The sequence below is a fragment of the Zalophus californianus genome, chromosome 7, assembly GCF_009762305.2.
Source record: "Zalophus californianus isolate mZalCal1 chromosome 7, mZalCal1.pri.v2, whole genome shotgun sequence".
NCBI lineage: Eukaryota > Metazoa > Chordata > Mammalia > Carnivora > Otariidae > Zalophus > Zalophus californianus.
The window spans coordinates 137109476-137129666 of NC_045601.1; the positions used below are offsets into that span (position 1 = coordinate 137109476).

The window sequence follows — 20191 nt, forward strand, 5'->3', positions numbered from 1 at the left end:
GTATAACAAACATTTCAGAGAACTAGTCTAATCTGTAAAAGCCAACAAATGGTAAGATCAAGGAGTTGATTCTTTTTTTTCCCAAGGAGTAGATTTAAAAACAAACAAACAAACAAACTTCATGTGTCTTTATTGCCTTCTGGGTAGTTTAAGTTCCTTCTCTGTCCCCTTTCCTCATCTGTCTCCCCAAGTTTCTGGCCACTGCTGTACCCTTGGTGCATTGTCAAACAGAATACTGAGAAGGTACAAATCTAAGTGGTGGGGTCTGGGAAGAGAATGGTGGTGATGGAACTAACTTTTTTTTTTTCACCACAAATTTCAATAGAAAAAAATTGATTTACCTTATTAAGTCTTAATTCCATAAAAGTCTTTGATCTATAAAAAATAATAGGAGATTTAAAGTAGAGTACGAGACCAAAAAAATTAGAGACCTCTGACTTTCCTGTTGGCAGTGATGTGTCCTCTGATGAAATTTATCTTTCTAATTTAAAATTAAACATCCATCTCTACTGTTGTTGACTTTTTACTGCATTAATTTGTGTCACTTTTCTCATTAGCATTTCATCTGTGTCTAAAGTACTTTATCTCCTGTTTGCTTCGTCTTCCATCAATTGTATTTGACATAGCTGATACATATGTTGCATGTCATTGGAAAAAAATCAGAATTTTTAGGAGTTGACTTTGAGGGGTTTGAAGAAGTTCTTCATCAGTCCAGAAACTGTTTTAGATAGGGGCAAGTAGAGTCCAGGACTGTCCCATAGAATCAAAGGCCTTTTTTTGGGGGGTGGTTAAAAATAGATATACAGACTCTCACTGAGGTCTCTCGGGCCCAGATAACATCATCTCCAAGTCACCTTGGCCCAAAAGTTGAAGTAGTATTAGATTATTTGTGCTCTACCACAATGAAGCAGTGACTAAGTCAGGAGTTGAATTCAGATTCCTCAATGCCTCCCATCCCTTTGGTTACCTGTGTCTTCTGTCTCCCAACTCAGAATTTTTTTTGAGACACCTTTGTCTTTTCGGAAAGATGTCCAGATGTTATTATAACAGATGAAACAAAACTGGCTTTCAATGTAATAAAAGTCTAACCACACTTTTTAAAAAAGTATGGTACAACACACATCATATAAAATTAACCATAATTTTTTTACAGTGATTTATTTAAAGTGCCAGATGAAAATGCAACCTTTTCCTCCCAGCTGGAGAAAAATGTTATAATTAAATTAAATTTATGTTTTACTGTACTTGGAATGGAGAAGACTGAACTTGCCTGTTTTGCAGTCCTTCATACATTTTAGCTAACTTTGTTTAATTCATTTGCAAAATAAATTGAATTTTTTTTGTGAGGAGGAAGATTCGATTTTGAATACCTTTTAAAATGTACTATATTAAGTACAATTTTTAACTGCCTCATTTTTTTAACTCTTGTTTTCTTAAAGCAGACTTCCTTTCATTAGTTGTAGGAACTTCCGTCTAGATATATTTTATACCAAAGGATATGTAATGCTTTCAAGTCAGAATTGCCAAGCCCACGCCTGTGTCCTGTATCAACTTGCTAAATGTTTTGAAGCCTAATATCAAATCCTTGGGTCTTCTCAGTTATAAATCTTTTAAGCAACATCAATATAGTTGACGTCAATGGAACTATTATTTTTAGAATGCCAGTTTAAGAGCAGTTAGCTTTTCCTGCATCTGACTTTGAAATGCAATTTGAAAGGATTAATCTGAAATGTCATTTGGTTGGGTCTGAATCACTGTCATTTACTCGTAAACCTTTGGTTCATATCGCCATCTGCAATGGAAATAGGAATCGAGCCACAAGAAATATCTTTAGCATTTCTTTTCTACCAAGACACGGATGGCAATGAGGGACAACCAAGGGCCCCCTGAAGTGATTTTTTTTTCATCCAAAGAAATGATTTTCATGTTGCTTAGAAGGTTCTATTCCTGAGGAAACTAATGAGGTTTTCATTAATGCCTGAGGCACGATCTACCTGACCTTATTGTTTAAGAGTTCTAAAGCTAGAACCATAATCTTTTAAACATTTCTTAAATGAATGTGGAGTGATAAAGAAGCATCTTGCATATATATATACACAATTGGGGAAGTCCAAAAGTTTGGTTGTCTGGTCTTAGCAGCTGCTGAGGGTAAGAATGGAATTTGACCAAGGAGTCCTGTTGTGGGTGCTTTAAGTGGCGACTCCTAGCCGTGGCGACTCCTGGGGCTGCTGTAGGAATTGCTGCTTGTCTTACCACGGGAACTTTGGGGAGAAAAAGAAGTTCTCAAACCACTGGTATAAAGTAAGCCAGACAAGAGGGAGAAGTCCTAGGAGGCTGGAACTCTCGGCTCCAGTGAGGACAGAGACCTCATCTTGTTAATATCTCTGGTTTCAGATTGCCTGCCTGGTGCCTGTGGATCAGTTTCAGCTTTACCAGCGGTTAAAATTTGAACGAGGTACGTATGCCCTCTTCTTTCTGTCCCCACGGTGAGTTGCGGCTTTCTGTGTGTCATCTTCACACTCACCTCCATAGAAGGCTCAGGAGGCTGTGGGCTGTCAACAAAGCCACAAGGGCACTCCGAAAGGGGAAAAACTGTAATTGCAAAGTAACATTTCCGCTTTCTCAGCCACAGGCAGAAAAAATGCAGACTAGCAGGAAATAGAAGCTTCCTTATGTTGGCTGTTGTATATTTTTGATTTGGCTCATGTGAGAGAAGTTCTTCAAAAGTTGGATAGTTTTACAAAACAGTATGTTCCTTCAAGTGGGTTTTACCACCGGCTTTCCCACTCTCGAAGATCACTTCAAAACCTTCATCGACCCAAACGTTTTTACTGCTGCTTGTAATAGTCACCATTTGTTCTTTTGATACCACACCTGTAATCACAGTGATGGCTGTGTGTGTCATTCTAATACGATTTACAATCTATCAGGCTCATTTTCTTTCTGACTTCGGCCTTGGGGTAATTTATATAGCTTTTCTATTTGTACTGCCTATTTATCTGTAAGATTTATTTTTTTTTTTGATCCTTTACCAAGATCGTTTTTAAGGAGCCATTTCCCTCCTGTCACACTCTGTACATTCTTGAACTAAATGGTCTGTTTTTCTTTCTTTTTAAGATTTTTAAATTTATTTTAGAGAGAGAGAGAGTGTACGTGCACAAGCGGGAGGAGGGGCAGAGGGAGAGAGAAGGAGGAAGCCGACTCCCTGCTGAGCGCAAAGCTTGATGCAGGGCTTCATCCCAGGACTCTGAGGTCACGACATGAGCTGAAACCAAGAGTTGGATGCTTAAACTGACTAAGCCCCCCAGGCGCCCCTAAATGGTCTGCTTTTCTATATCTAAGAAATAGGAGAGGGCGCCTGGGTGGCTCAGTTGGTTAAGCGACTGCCTTCGGCTCAGGTCATGATCCTGGAGTCCTGGGATCGAGTCCCACATTGGGCTCCCTGCTCTGCAGGAAGCCTGCTTCTCCCTCGGCTTGTGTTCCCTCTCTTGCTGTCTCTCTCTCTCTGTCAAATAAATAAATAAAATCTAAAAAAAAAAAAAAAAAAATTGTTCCGCTAGAACGCATTGTCTCATTGCGTATATAAAATAGACTCTCATCTAGCATGAACATACAATTTTCTGATTGCTAACTTTTAAATCTGGATTAGTAAAGTCTAAGACGTAAGAGGGGGGAAAGAAGAACATTTCTCTCTCATGTGTGAGTCTTTCATATGTGGCCTTGCGTATCTTTGCTTTGATGCATTATAAATTGATCAAATAGTTTGACGCATGCATGGAATTTATTTTTTTCTCACAAGTTCTGGGCAGATGTCCCATTACAGATCCCATGAATTGATCATGGATTTTATTGTCCCTGTTTTATAGATGAAGAAAGTGACAATTGCAGAAGTTGAGACCTGCCTAGCATCACATAGACTGTGTCTAAGCTTCTACATCTGAATGAATAATTCCATATTTTTTTTTATTAGGGTAACATCTATCAAAAACATAAAACTTACCATTTCACCCATTTTAGGTGTACAGTTCAGTGGCCTGTTGTGCAGCCATCACTCCCATCTATTTATCACCCCAAGCAGAAACTATAATTAAATAATAACTTCCCATTTCCCTTTTTTCCCCAGCCCCTGGTAACTTCTACTCTGCTTACTGTCTGTAAATTTGCCTAGTGTAGATATTTCATGTAAGCGGAATCATACAATATTTTCCTTTTGTGTCTGGCTTATTTCACTTGGTGTAATGTCTTGAAGGTTCATCCATGTTGTGGCATGTATCAGGACTTCATTTCTTTTTATGGCTGAAGAATAATATTCCGTTGTATGTATATACCACATTTTGTTTAACCATTCATCTGTTGAAGGACACTTGGGTTGTTTCTAGCTTTTGTCTATTGTGAATAATGCTGCAGTGAACATTGGGGTACAAGTATTTTTTCGAGTCCTTGCTTTCAGTTCTTTTGGGTATATACCTAGGAGTGGAATTGCTGGGTCAAATGGTAATTCTATGTTTAGTGTTCGAGGAACTGCCAATTCGACATTTTTACTACTGTAAAGTATGGGAGTACATTACGTTTGGAAGTATGTTAAGTCTGGTGACCATTTGGTTCAACTCCTTTATTTTATAAGAAAGGAAACCAAGGTCCAGAGACATTTTGATCTGAGGTGATTCTGGAAGGCAATTTGTTAATTCTTCAGTATCAATTCATGTACTTCTTCATTATCATCCATAATAATAAAGAATTATTATTAGAAAATAGGCATGCCAGAGGGCCTGCCCCCAGCTGCCCAGGACTCCTGTTATCTCTGTGCCTAGCGAGCACCCTGGGAGCTGCTGCCCCATCTAGGGATCATGATGGGCAGCAAGATGGTGTCTGCCAGCAGGGTTGTTCAGGTAGTCAAGCCACATACTCCATTAATAAGGTTCTGTGACAGAAGAGACAATCCTAAACCTAATGATATCAGAAGATTTGAGACCAGCAGGACTACTGTCTCACTCTTCAATTTCACAGCATTCTAAGGGAAGTAAATCCCCAGATTTGCTGATGCATCAGGGTCCACCAGACACTGCAGATATGATAAAAACATTACCTCAGAAATACAGAAGGAAACTTGTATCTCAAGAAGAAATTGAATTTATCCAACGTGGAGGACCAGAATAATCACTTATGGCTGCCGTTTGTCATCAGACGAAAGACTAGTCTTTACATAAAGGACTTCCAAAATGGCACAAGTGAAATTATATAGTAAACAATTTGAATAAATACTCTGCAAAAAAAAAAAAAATCTAGAAAATTTAGATGGACAATTGTATCTCCTAATATATGTGTCTTGGTCAGCTTCTCCACAAGCTTACCTAATTGTTTATATGCTTATTAAAGTATACATTTTTAAATGTTAAAAAAAAAATAGGCATGCGAAGTAAGAGTAAATTTAAATTAATACAGTGTTACATAATGGAATTTACTTGATTGGCATAGTCTTTAAATTGTATACCTCATTTTTACTTGGTAGACTTCCTACCTCAAACTCAAGACTTACTAGCTAGGTGACTTTGAGGTCAATGCCATGAAAGGTTTTTTGTTTGTTTGGTTGTTTTTTTTAAGATTTTATTTATTTAAGAGAGAAAATGAGAGAGTACAACCAGGGGGGAGGGGCAGAGAGAGAGGGATAAGCAGCCTCCCCATTGAGTAGGGAGCCTGATGCGGGGCTCGATCCAAGGATCCCAGGACCCCAAATCATGACCTGACCCGAAGGCAGATGCTTAACCAACTGAGCCACCCCGGTGCCCCTGCCATGAGAGTATTTTATGTGGAACTGTTTAGAATGGAATCTTGGAATGCTTTAAATACTAATGTTGTGAATGAGCTAAATGACTTAACTGGTGGAAAGTAAAACTCACTGGCGGGACTCTCAGCTAGAGTTGTAGAGATTGCTGTGGCTCTGGAAAAATGTAGAATCAGATCAGTATCAGCCCTGTATCTGAATTCCAAAAATTTTCATTAGTTTTGCCCCAATTCTTATTGCTTACCAAGTTCTCAGTTTTTAGTTGTCATCCGTCTTTTAATTGTCCTCTGCTTTATGTTACATATATGGTTAGTTTGCGTTTTATAGCTTTGTTTTCATCCAAGTCTTCATGGGGAAAAATATTTTGAATAGTAATCCTAGAGCCTAAATCATCACTGTTTACATAAAGTGGAGAAACGGCATTTGGCATCGATCGGTTATTCTATGAATCCACTCTCCTTCCATCTGTGACTTTCCGTTGGCTACTACCCTGTTTGTGGCTTTCCTTTTCTGTGTCAGCCTTCCAATATTAACAAAGAAAAGAGAATACTAAGTTTGGCATGTGTTAGTGATCACTGCTGTACTTTCTGCTCATTCTCAAAGCACATGATGCCTGATGATTAATGTTAGAATTTTGCTTGTCTCTTGAATCTGCTTGCCCAGAATCTACTTTTTCAAACTAGTGTGTTTTTTTTTGAAAATTGGGTCAAGATTTTCCATCTCTACTCCTTAAGCACTTTTCCTATTTTTTTGTGACCCTGTTTTACTTGTAATTGCAAACTGCTTCCGTGTCTTGGTAGGTTAACGTGTCTGTTCTTGGATATTTGTATTATCATATAGCTGCTGGAAACTCCTACCAATGGTTCAAGTGTCATAGTGTTCTCCTTGGAAAAGAAGTGAAGTAAAATAGGAATTTATTTTCCTGTTATCTGTTAATCCTACTGCATTCACTCACGTCTTCAGTATCTACTTTTTTGTGGACTGAGTATCTATTGTGTGCCAGGTGCATTTCTAGACTCTGCCGTAAGCTGTGGCTTCATCTTTCCCTGAAAGCCGTCTCTTCTCAGCACTTGTCCCAGCCTCCTTTCACTGTGAGTCTCAACATTTATGATATGGCTCTTCAAGTTTCATCTCATGCCTTTATCTGTCCCTGGTGAAATGCGCCCTGCCCCTCTTTTGCGTCCGATCATTGAAAGTTTTATCTCACCAGAGCTCCGTGTGTTATTTGGTTTCTTTTGGTGTTTTTCTTTTTAGGGCTGTGAGATACTTCAATGACCTTATTGTCGGTCTGGTTTGATTTTTTAACACCTCCCCACCTCTCATTAGGTATCTTCCTTTTCATAGTTTCTGATCACAAGCACATTCTTATTGTGTGTGTGTGAGTGTGAATGTGTGTGTGTGAGTGTGTATGTGAGTGTGACTGTGTGTGAGCTTGCGCCTGTTCTCTTTTTGAGCCTGCTTTTCTGGTGTTTTGCGGTAAATGTGTGACTAAGTCTAGGGTTTGCTTATGAAGCTATTCTGTGCTTCTGGGTGCTAATACTTTCTCCTCAGCTTCCTACTTCCTCTCCTTTACCAACAACTCTTTCTTGTGGGTCAGTTCTAAAAATCTAAAACAGTACTCTCTAGACATTTCAGCTAAAAAACGAACGTACCTGCAAGAAAAGACATTTATCATCAGTAGGGTGACATTTCTAAAGGGGACCCAAATGATAGGCACGGTGTGAAGTGTTTGCCTCTCCCTGTGCGCACTTCATTTCCTCATCTATAAAAGGGGCGTAATAATGGAAGGCTTATGCTAGGGCTGTCATAAAGAGTGAGTTAATATTGTGTGTCTGTCACCGTGCGCACTCAATTACTGTCATTGTTGTGTTGTTGTTTTTGTTATTCAGCACTACACCACTACCCCATCTTATCTTTATCCCAGTTTTCTAAACTAAATGAAGAAGGCATCTTCTAGAATCCAGATCATACCTCGACTGAGTGTATAACACAACAATACCACTTTTGTTCCCTTTTCATCTTAATCCATATCTTTTTCAGCATGTTTTTACCCTTATTGTCCTAAATTATAAAGCATTGTATGGCACCGTGATAATGAAAGCGAATTCCTTACACCACCGGCCATATCCGGTTCCTTCATGCTCTTACTCAAAGCATAAATCCACCTTCTCTACCTCCAAGGAGATCGTGACTTGCTGACCTGGAGCATTCAAAGTGGCTGCTTTAAAGAGAAAAGGTTCCCGTGCTGATAATGGAAATGGAAATCTATTTAATAACATGATTATGTTTTTACATAGGGAATGGTATTCTAGGAGGAAAAACAGCCCAGTCCCAGCATGTACTCACTAACCATGAGTAAAGCAAACTCCTAACTTCTGTGGGTTTTAACATACCAGCGTTAGACTAGATAAACTCAGATGTTTCCACGTTTGAAATTCTGTGCTTCTCCTCAGCAGTCTTGACAGCATCCCCTCGCCTCATGGCCGCATCTATTTGAGTTTATTTACTATGGCAGATGTTAATTCTGATCAGTATAGTTTAATTGCATTTTAACTATTTACAGAAGACCTTTGTTCTTTGAGGTATCAGAAAGCAAATTAACTTTGGCATAATTAAAAATGCAGTGGGTCATAAAAGTTAAAACTGTTTTATTTTAGCTGATAATTAGCTTGGATGTATCATGTTTTCCACAATAAGAAATCATGGGCTATCTTTTTTGGCACAGTTTCACGGTGGCAGAAAACCCACTCGTGTTAGTTAAGAGAATTTACAACAGAATAAAAAAGCAAACTCTGCATACCTAATGCTGATAGTTTCGGTTGGGGAAACCAAGGGTCTTGAGCTCAGTTTTTGAAAACTGAAGGCAATCACTGGGGTTAGACATGGCCCTTAGGTCTCATGGCAGTTTTATTTTCTCAGAATGTTTCTATTTCTCAATAATTGTCAGAATACAGAAGTAGAAATAGCTTTAAATAGCATTTCCTGCCTTGCATAATTTATATGAACAAGCAGTCTTAGATCAATCATGGAGCTTTACTCCAGTAATCAGTTTTAATTTTCATAAGTAAATTCTGGTTGAAGTTTGTGAATTTGTCTGTCTCTGATGTAAGTCCATTACATTTAATCACTGCTAAATCATGTTCATGTCAAAGTGTTGGGGGCACCACTGGGAATGATTTACACTGGCCCCCGGTTTCTCTTTTTCTAGATTCCCGAACTTACCCCCATCTCAGAGCTACATGACGCTTTCATCACTGCTGATGCAGAAGAGATTAGTTGAATATGCATGAGTTCATTTTCCTCCAACTTTGGAATAGAAATTTGAAGGGGGAGGAAACTAAACCTTAAACTTTTGGGATAATTGTGCATTTTATTTATCTACCTAATAACTCTGTTTCTGAGGCCAAGAACCAGGAGTTAGAATTGAATTCACAATATTTTTTTTTTTTTTAAAGATTTTATTTATTTATTTGAGAGAGAGAGAGAGAATGAGAGATAGAAAGCACGAGAGGGAAGAGGGTCAGAGGGAGAAGCAGACTCCCCGCCGAGCAGGGAGCCCGATGTGGGACTCGATCCCGGGACTCCAGGATCATGACCTGAGCCGAAGGCAGTCGCTTAACCAACTGAGCCACCCAGGCGCCCGAATTCACAATATTTTTAACCTGTACCTGTACAGGGTTAATGCAAAAATTTTTAAAACACTTTTTATTACTATACAACCCCCTCCCCGCCCCGTCTTCTGACTCCTCTCAGCTCATTGGGGTGGAGTCAAGAGTGAGGGGAGGAAGCCCTTGTTCATGTAAAGCAATATGGCTTCCACCTGGTGTCCACCAGTTGGTTCTTTGGTGTCAGTTTAGGAATGCTAATATCTGATGCCCCTTCAGCGTTTTTTCCTTTTCTGGTAATCTGGCCTCTAGGTTCCATTCGTGGTACATCCTGTTACCTGACAGATATAAAGCAAAATTGTGCTCTTAATGGCATATTGAAATTTTAGTAATTCTTAAATAAAATGATTCTTTTAGCTTCTATGGACATTGACTTGGAGCTGCTCTTCTAGGAGCTGGGCTGACGAGCAATCTGAAGGGCAGATGTGCTTTTCAGTGTAATCTGGCCAGACTTGTGTGTGTGGATCCCTGTTCTGTTGGGAGGTGCTCTTCTCCAAGAGACTCCAAGATGCCCTATACAAAAATCTCCCTGAGTAGTTGTTTCTGTTCTCAGGAAATACCTGAATGCAGGGCTGAGCAATATAGAACCTTGCTGTGTATCCCGCCATTATCTTTTATTACCATTGGCAATTGATCTACTGATACCATTTCTTATACTTCTGTTACATTGCTTCTTCATTTATTCAACAATACTACATTCCAGGAAGCTTTCTAGATCAGTGCTTGTTGACTTGAGATGACTGCATCCAACTGCATCTTTACTAGGAAATCTTGACTGTTTCACCTTCAAAGTATGCTCCAAATTGTCAGTACTTTCACTTCTAACATCTAATCCAGATCTTAGATTAGATCACTATAATATCTGTGTTGCCACTTTGTTCCACCACCACCCATTCTCCCTACAGTAGCCAGAGTCATCTTCTAAGAATGGTAGTCATATCACGGCTCTCCCCTAATCAAGAAGGCACTCCCCTGTCTTCCTCGGTGCTGCCCAGGGAGGTGGCAGCCATCTCCTATTCGGCATCATCGCTGCCCTCAGACCTCTGGTGAAGCCCAAGATTGTTAAAAAGAGGACCAAGAAGTTCATCTGGCACCAGTCAGATCAATATGTCAAAATTAAGTGCAACTGGTAGAAACCCAGAGGCATTGACAATCGGGTGCACAGAAGAATCAAGGACTGGATCTTGATGCCCAGCACTGGTTATGGGAGCAACAAGAAAACAAAGCACAAGCTGTCCAGTGGCTTTCAGAAGTTCCTAGTCTACAACGTCAAGAGCTTGAAGAGCTGCTGATGTGCAACAAATCTTACTGTGCAGAGATTGCTCAAAATGTCTCCTCTAAGAACCTCAAAGCCATTTTGGAAAGAGCAGTCCAGCTGGCCTTCAGGGTCAACAATCCCAATGCCAGACTGCGTAGTAAGGAAAATGATTGGACAGCTTATGTGTACACTGTATTTGTGTTAATAAAACTACCAAAAAAAAAAAAAAAAAGGCATCCCCCACCAGTGGCTTCTCATCATGCTTAGGCCTTATCATCATCATCTGGATCAGGCCCTTGATGACTATTCCCACATTATGTCCTATGACTCTTCTCTTTGCTCACTTAGCTCCTTGTAAAATGTCATGTATAAATGCCTTATTACATGTATAAATTGCTTCTTTTGCAACATTTTGATATAAGTTGGAAATCTTTCAGATCAAAATTGGATTGGCTGCTTATTCATGGTTTTAACCTATCGACTTAAATGTGTTTTTAAAAAATGGGCAGCTATAAATAACTCTCAGAAGCAGAAGTAATGTTTGCTCAGTGTCATCTGGTTCTCTCACAAATCTAACAGCTCCAGAGGCTTATCTCCAGCAGTTCTAACCAAATTAATAGTTACCCAGTTGAAAAAGCAGAAAGTGTGCTTTTGAGTAGAGAGGTCTCTGTCATGAATCAAAAATAAAGAAGGCAGAGAAAAAAAATACATCATTTAAGTATTCTTTGTACATTCAGGCCCAGAGGCACCGATATACCTTTTCTTCTCATTCAAAAAATGTCCTTCATGAATTTCTGTACTTCTGTGGAAATGTGCTTGTGTGTCCTGTTTGACTGCAAGGGATAAATCTCTTTAAGCCTATCTCCATCTCCAGTTAGAGAAATTGAGTCACTACTCTTTTGAATGTTCTGTTAACTCATTGTTAACTTAGCTCCTTATGGTAATATAGAAATATAAAGCTGAGGGGACTGTCAGGAATTTGGCTAGATTTGTCTTTCTGCCCCAGAATAGTTATTTACTCTGCTCTTAATGGTTCAGCAGGAAGACAACAGCACACCTCCTTTGGCAAGTATCTTTTACATAACGAGAACAATATTTCAAAGCTGTAGGACAAGGTCAAGTACTTGTGTAAAAAATACCTGTGCCCAAAAACAAACATTACATAAACATATGATATTGTATTGCTACTGTGGGTGCTTCCTGTGTTGAGGGACATTTCTTTAAGCTTTAATCATGTCAGAGTCTAACTAGCAGTGCTTTCTCTTTATTTAAATTCTTTAAAAGAGTGGCTGATGATCCAGCAATTGCACTATGAAGTATTTACCCAAAGCATACAAAAAAATAGACTTGAAGGGACACATGCACCCTGAGGTATTTATAGCAGCATTATCAACAATAGCCAAGTTATGGAAAGAGCCCAAATGTCTGTTCACAGATGAATGGATAAAGAAGATGTGGTGTATATGTACAATGGAATATTAACTCCACCACAAAAAAGAACCACTTAACAACAACATGGATGGAGCTAGACAGTATTATCCTAAGCAAAATAAGTCAGAAAAAGACAAATACCCTATGCTTTCACTAATATGTGGAATTTAAGAAACAAAACAGATGAACAGGGGGAGAAAAAAAGAGGTGAACCAGGAAACAGACTCTTAACTACAGGGAACAAACTGGGTTACTGGAGGGGAAGCAGACGTGGGGATGGGTTAAAAGGGTGATGGGGACTAGGGAGGGCGCTTGTTAGGATGAGCAATGAATGTTGTATGTAAGTGATGAATCACTAAATTCTACACCTCCAAGTAAATATTACAATGTACGTTAACTAACTGCAATTTAAATAAAAACTTAAGGGCACCTGGGTGGCTCAGTTGGTTAAGCGACTGCCTTCGGCTCAGGTCATGATCCTGGAGTCCCGGGATCGAGCCCCGCATCGGGCTCCCTGCTCAGCAGGGAGTCTGCTTCTCCCTCTGACCCTCTTCCCTCTCGTGCTCTCTATCTCTCATTCTCTCTCTCTCAAATAAATAAAATCTTTAAAAATTAAATAAATAAATAAAAACTTAAAAACAAAGGGTGGCTGAAGGGGGGCTCTCTTTGAGAGAAATAATTGGTTTAAATTCGTAGATATCTGTCCTCTGTTTTCTCCCATGACCCTCTGTATTTATAAAGGAAAAATTTTGACCTGCTGGGTGGACAGGAGTGTACTGAGTGCATCCCATCTGATTGGCGCTGTGAAGGGTGCTTGGAAGTCAGATAGGGAGATCCAGAAATATTTACTTGTGACATGCTATCATTCTAAGTGGGAGAAACAGCCTACCTGTCCTCTAGGGTAACTCTCACTGAGTTAAAGATCGCAGTCAGATGTATGAAAAGCAATTAATGAACAATAAACAGGAATATGACCAAATACCAAATGCTCTTTAGAAGAAGAAGCTATGCACCCATCGGAAACACAGGAAGTTCCTTCAGGTATAAGTACTTTTCTATATGTAGAATGTTCAGGAAGGGGAAAAGGCTGGCCAGCAAATATGGCTAAAGGAACTGCCACTGTTGTAGTTTCAATTTCTCTTCTTCTTGTGCTAAGTTCTGTTCCTTCGTTGCCCACTCTGTGCCCCCCACTTGACGGTGTTGAAGTAGGGTTTATATATTTAAGTATTTGCTCTCAGTTTGTTCAGTGATATGTTGGTAAACAGGTTTGGGGGGGCCTGGGGAGGCTCTGATTTATAGTGTTTGCCAGTTTCCGTGGTGTAAATACTCTCATCGTGGCTGATTTCTCAAGTGGGCGGTTCATGTGATGTCCCTGAATGCAGAGTTGAGAGAAGATGGGAGTAGGTTCTTGACTGCAGGCAAGACCCCACTTTAGGAGGCGACTGCTAATGTTCTTGCTCGGTGTCTTCTTAAATACAGAGTCTTTATTCCAATATCTGGAAGGAGACTGTTCTTTCCCTTTTATACCTTCCACACTCTGGCTTCCTACGGAGTTGCTATTCCAGGGACTGTTTTTTGTTTTTTTGATCTCTGTTTATGTGGTGCTTTAGCTCTCTCGAACTTAATCTCTTTGTGTTTTATCTCAGCTTGCGTCATCTGCTTTGTACTGTGATTAGGAACGACCCGTTTTACTTCCTGAGTTTAGAGCTGATTAAAAGGGAAAACTTCATTAGGAAGAAAAGCATTAAAATATTTCTGTATTAAAAAAACTTTCTGTATATTAAACATTCCTTACCTCCACCCCTAAAAGCTGCTCACAGATAATAATAATTTCATTTATGTTATCTTGTGGGGTGCTCTGTCAGTTATTACATGGCTTGGTTTTGTTTTTTACATTTTATTTTAAACATCTCTTGTCCTTTTCACACTGAGATTTCTGAGAAGCAAACCTCTATCTTCATCTCTGTAAGCCCAGGGTCTCTAAAAATCCCTGAAATTGATCATTTGTTGAATGAACAATGAGTAATAGACACTTGCCTAAGTTTTCAGGCATATCATCACAAGAAGTCAAGCCTAAAGAAGTTTGGAATAGTCCAAATTAAAGCAAGATTGAGCCTTAGTCATGGCATGGGTTCTGTAAACAAGTAAATACCGGAGAAATCCAGGACTGAATCTTAGACACCATCCATTGATGGAACCAAAGGAAGCAGTATTGATGTGAAAGGAGAAGGAAGGTTGTGGGAAAAAAATAGAGAGGTTGGTGACTTATGGAAGAGAGCTACAAGAGTATCAGATAGAAGATGGAATGAGAAACATTTGCTAGATATGAGTAGAGGGATGGCAGTTTTAATTTTCAGAGAGCAGTTTATTAATGAGCTGGGAATAAAAACTTTAGAGACTTAAGGAGGAAATGAGGGGACTGGAATGAGAATCAGTGAATGTGGATCACTCATCCAAGGACTGACATGAGGCAGGAAGGTGAAATGGATGTTAGGTACAGGGAGACAGTAAGTAGGGTTCTAGCAAGGGTAATTATTATCCATTTTAATGTTAGAAATTTTTTTTCATTGTCATCCTTATAAGTGACGCTTCATAAAGGAGGTTTAATTTTGAAAGTGCTATATGTAAATTTCCATGTTTTGCCAAGCTGGTGTCTTTCCAAATGTAGAGAGCCTAATTGAGGTGGGTGGAGATTTAAAGTCTAATAATGATCGTAACATACCTTCAACCCCAGGACTAGTATTGGATGATTTTAGTGTGCCATGTACATCTGTTGATGAGAGTCCTAGAAGAGAATGGAAAATAAATTCCAGTGCAAGGCAATTCAAGATGGTATTAGTAGTGGATGTATTGTAAGTCAGTTGTTGGCAGAGGAGTGTATCTAGCTTTTGCAAAAACCAAAAAGGACTGCTTTAAATCAACAGGAAGCATCCCATCACTGTGTCAGGTAGACTGGAGCACACAAATAAAATAGGTAGCCCTTGCCTACAATCTAAAGAGAGAAAGGTTATCTCCATGAAGTGACTGGAGCACAGCAATGAACAAGATACGGATTCTGTGACACCAAAATTAAGACAAGTATGTAGTAGGTACTTTAAAGAAGGTCCTTTAAGAATGCATAGGCTATAACTCAGTTAAAGATGAAAGGATTTTTAGGGAAAGGAAAAGCATAGAATGAGAATTGTATATATGGAGAAGAATGTGAAACAGAGGGGAAATTTGAATACAGAAAGTAGATGATTTTCCAGAAGACAGCTTAGATCCAGAATTATTAGTCTGCCGTTCATATGCCAGAATTGATAGTAGCCTTTTATTTTTAAAAATTTTTTAAAGTTTTATTTATTTATTTATTTTAAAGATTTTATTTATTTGAGAGAGAGAGTGAGAGCAAGAGGGAGAAGGTGACTCCTCGCTGAGCAGTAGGCCAGATGTGGGACTCAATCCCAGGACCCTGAAATCATGACCTGAGCCGAAGGCAGATGCTTAACGGACTGAGCCACCCAGGCACCCTTATTTATTTATTTTAGAGAGAGTGTGCAAGCACGGGGGGTGGGCGGGTGGGATGCGGGGGGGGGAAGGGGAGGAGAGGGAGAGAGAGAAAATCTTGAGCAAACTTCCCACTAAGTGCAGAGCCTGAAGCTGGGCTCGATCTCCTGACCCTGAGATCATGACCTGAGCCCAAACCAAGAGTCAGATGCCCAACCGACTGAGCCACCCAGGTGCCCTTGATAGTGGCCTTTTAAAACTAGCTTTAAAAAATTATAGAAGCGGTGGGCGCCTGGGTGGCTCAGTCATTAAGCGTCTGCCTTCAGCCCAGGTCATGGTCCCAGGGTCCTAGGATCGAGCCCCACATCGGGCTCCCTGCTCAGAGGGAAGCCTGCTTCTCCCTCTCCCACTCCCCCTGCTTGTGTTCCCTCTCCCGCTGTGTCTTTCTCTCTGTTGAAAAATAAATTTAAAAAATCTTAAAAAAAAAATTATAGAAGTAGTATTTGCTCCTGTTTCTTTTTAAATTCAAGTTTAGGGGCACCTGGGTGGCTCAGTTGGTTAAGTGGCTGCTTTTGGCCCAGGTCATAATCTCAGGGTCCTGGGATCAAGTCCTGCATGGGGCTCCTTGCTCAGTGGGGGGTCTGCTTCTCCCTCTTCCTCTGCCCCCCCCAACTCATGCTCTCTCTCTCTCTCTTTCTGTCTCAAATAAATAAAATACATAAAATATTTTTAAAAAATTAATTCAAGTTTAGTATCAAAGTAAATCTTTGCCTCCTCTCCCAACCCCTGACCTTTACTCAAGGATAACTGTTTTTATGCTTCTTAGATATTCTGAAAATGTTAAAACATTTCTATATATACATATTCTTATAAACATGGTTCATTTATACTCTTCCTCAATCCGCATTTCTGAATTGGCAATATAACTTTGGGATCTTTCCATATTGTCACATTGATTCACCTTATTTTAGAGCTACACAGTGTTCAACTATATGGATGTACATCATTTGTCTACTAACCTACACAAAAACCTTTTGAGTCTGACGTAGTGTGTTAATTTTTTAAAAAAGGTTAATAATAAAAATAAATTTTTATTATGGTAGATAAGGTTTTCTACAGGACGATATGTGTAGTATATATTTTATTTCTGTTTGCATCCACACATTTCCATGTGCCTGACCTATAACCTCGGGTTGGGAAAGACTTTAAAACTACGTGCCGCAGGGGAAGAACGGTCCTTGTTTGACCTGGGCCTTTGCTCACTGTCGCTGGAGGTAACCTTATGGGTTGAGATGCTTTCATCTGCAAGGAACAGAATGCCGGACTTAGAAGTGCCTTAGCCAGTGAAGGCACTGAATTACCTCGCACACAGGAAATCCAGAGGTAGGCTGTTGCAGGTACGGTCGACGTAGCGGCTCAACTTCTCCAACTCATGTAATTTTCCCCTCAGAATTCCCAGAGTTGTCCTGGCCCAGGCATCACAGCTTCCCACGGCTGTGTTGAAAGGCACACAGACTGAAGGGAGACTCTTGCCTGCGGATCCGGAAGGAAATCTAGTCCCAGAAGCCCCTTGACGGACCTCCCCTCACCTCCCGTTGGCCAGAACCATGTCACATGACCACACCGTGGCTGCGCGGAAGGCTGAGAGCGCAAGTCTGCGATGTTCTGTGTCTATAGAGACGTGGGCGTTCTCAGCAAGGTGGAGTGAAAGGAGTTGGGACGGACGTTGCCTGGATCCTATAGAGGTGTCTTGAGTAGCTGATACCATTTTTGGATAGAGTTAAAATCTGCCTCCTGGTAACTCCACTTTGGGTGTTGGTTAAGCTCTCTAAGCTATCCCTAAAGAACAAGACTTCTAACGAAATAAGTAGAAAGCTGTAATGTCTCCCTTTTGCCCCTTGCACCACCCTCCTTCATATGATCATTCCTGTACTGTCAAAGTGGAGAAGAATACAGAACATCACTGTTTTCTGTGGCTCAGACTCTTCCCTTGCTTTTTGATTGGACTGTGTGTATCAGCTGCTTTGCTTCCTAAGGTTTTTTTTTTTTTTATGGGAATTCATCAAAATTTGTAACTGCTCCCGTATTTATTGTTTCTGCTTTGATTGTGGCAATCCAGATACATGAAATAAGTTGGTAGAAACAAACAGGTCAGAATTTCCACCAAATAATTTGGGTTAGAATTATGAGGACAAGTTGTGTCCTTGTATCTTTTTAGGGTGATCCGCAGGGATGCTATAAGTTTAACTGTAATATGTGTCTTTCCTTTCCTTTCCTTTCCCTTCTGTATTGTCAGTCTTTTAAAAGACCCGTGATTGAGAATGGGTGGTTAAGTAGGTAGGTGATGTGGGTATCCTTAGCTCTAATTTATATACCAGACTTCGTTTCTTTGGATTTAGTGTTTGTGAAGCAGTTATAAGAGTTTGGAAAAAAGTATCAATGGTGTGGAAAGAAAAGGTCAAAACCTTGGAGCATAGGTGTATGTCACTGTCCCCTTGACTTTCTAACTAGCCTGTCCCAAACTTTTAGGAACTTTCAAGAGTCCATCTCTCTTGGGGTCTGAGCACCTGTGAATCATAGGCTTCCCTTTTCTGATTTTATTTGGCTCATCATTCTCCAATCCCTATTCCCCAGAATTATTAGATAAGAAAATATGTGTAAGGATGCTCTTTTTGAATGAAAACCTATAATCATGGATCCGATTGTTGCCTTTTCTAGATGAGAGATTAATGGAGACAGTGTTTGCTGGGACATTTTGGACTTATTTCCCCTGATACTGAATTTGTAAAATTATTACCTTTAACACTAAGCTCATACTTAATGCCTTCATTTCCTTTGTGCACCACTCTTTGGGTCTGTTTGCCTCCTGTGTGGGAATTTACAAGAATCATAAGCCTTAGGAGGTTTAAAACTGGAATCTCATTGGTTTAAAATTCGCAAAATACATCGGTTCAGAGAAAAAAGGGCTACTCTACTCAAATAACATCATTTTCACATGATATATTCCCTTAAAGGTCACATTATAAGACAAGAATGTGAGGTCTGTTATTGAATAGAAAAATGGAAAACTGAACAAGATTTGTAAACATTTGAATAGAATGACAGTCGGCTTACCCCCAACTCCATATTCTTTCCTACAGGCCACTTGGATGTGGCTGGTGTAGTGTATAACTGACTATCATTTTATGGTTCATGAAACCTTTTGATTTTAGAGCATGTGAGTCTTTTACAAATGTCTCTAACTAACATATGGTAGGACAACAGAATATCCAAATTGACAGCCAATCTGACTTCTTGGCTAAGCCACACCAGGCACAGTTTGGTCCCTAAACTATTTGATTTCTTTCTTTTTCTTTCAGTTCCTTCTAAAAAACAGTAAGAAACCTCACTACTTATTTCTCAGTCCCAGAAAGGATAAAATCCTTTTTTAATTTCTTTTTTCCTTTTGCTTCAGTAGGACCTTCTGGTCCAATTTTCCTCCAAGATAATGCCCCAAATAATTGTAGCAGGGACTTGAGATTTTTGCCTACTTTGAGTGCTGAAAGCGAGAAGTATTCCAAAAGAATTGCCAAGTTTGGTTAGTGAGAACACTCCCTATCTGTTCATAAGGGCAGTGGTGGCTTCTTCCACTAGCACCTACTTTGAGAAACATGGCAGGGCTGAGTGACCTTGAAGGTTTGGGTCCATTATGAAGACCAAGAGTAGAAATCACTGCCCTCAGTGGTACTAACCTTCCGTAAATATTAGCCTATAGAAGAGAAGAACGGAGGGGAGAAAGCTTGGGCCTGTATGAAAGACACATAGACCGTCCCATTTTCTTTGTTTGCACTTTAGAAGTTCACCTGGACCCCTACCGAACATGGTGCCCTGTTGCGGACTGTCAGACGGTGTGCCCTGTTGCCTCCAGTGACCCGGTTCAGCCTGTGCAGGTGGAGTGCCCTTCCTGTCACCTGAAGTTCTGCTCCTGTTGCAAGGATGCTTGGCACGCAGAAGTCTCCTGTAGAGATGGTCAGCCCATCGTCCTGCCAACAGAACACGGGTAAGAAAGGAAGCGGTCTTTGGCATGAGTCACCGGTTTTCTCAGAAAGCCCAAATAGGTTGCCTGGAGAAGGAATTCTCTTGTGATGGAATTTAGAGATTAGTTATTTCCCTGGGGAACTTCCCTGAGAAGTGTCTCCGAATTGGGAAGCTGTTAACAAAGAGTACTGACAGAGCCTTTCTAAGGGACTTTTAGGTATTGACCCTGGGACAGTCTCCCTGAGACTGCTGAAATTAGGGTTTGTATACGTTTTGATTCCTCTTCAGGTAGGGGGAGGCACACGGGCCACTGGTTTTCAATAGCAAGGCATGGCTTGTCCACAGCCTTTTGCTTAGGAAGCATGAGCACCTGCTATGGATTTACCTCGTTCTTCCTGCTGCAAAGCGGTGCAGAAATTATTTTGTGACCCGACAGTGTGGCAGTTTGTGAGGCGTGCCAGTCCTGTCAAGGAGAGCACCACAACAGAAACAGCAGTCCTTCAGGGCAGCGCAGTGCTCAGTGCACAGGTCCTAGAGGAAAAGGCTACATCT

The 20191-nt window shown here is 40.2% G+C and overlaps 1 protein-coding gene, 1 long non-coding RNA gene and 1 pseudogene across 5 annotated transcripts in view; 2 read left to right on the forward strand and 1 right to left on the reverse strand.

Annotated features, from left to right (window-relative positions):
* RNF144B (ring finger protein 144B) overlaps positions 1 to 20191 on the forward strand; it is a 138669-nt gene that overhangs the window by 110196 nt on the left and 8282 nt on the right. For all 4 annotated transcript variants that reach the window (XM_027601267.1, XM_027601266.1, XM_027601269.1 and 1 more), the window contains 2 exons: positions 2395 to 2455; positions 19457 to 19661. In XM_027601267.1, coding sequence (XP_027457068.1) covers positions 2395 to 2455; positions 19457 to 19661 — 266 coding nt within the window. The remainder of the gene's footprint in view (positions 1 to 2394; positions 2456 to 19456; positions 19662 to 20191) is intronic.
* LOC113926420 lies at positions 4439 to 5421 on the forward strand (annotated as a pseudogene).
* LOC113926421 lies at positions 12788 to 17085 on the reverse strand. Its single transcript, XR_003521308.1, has 3 exons — positions 16984 to 17085; positions 14859 to 14921; positions 12788 to 13843 (listed from the first exon to the last, which is right to left on the reverse strand). It is a non-coding gene; the product is annotated as an uncharacterized LOC113926421 (long non-coding RNA).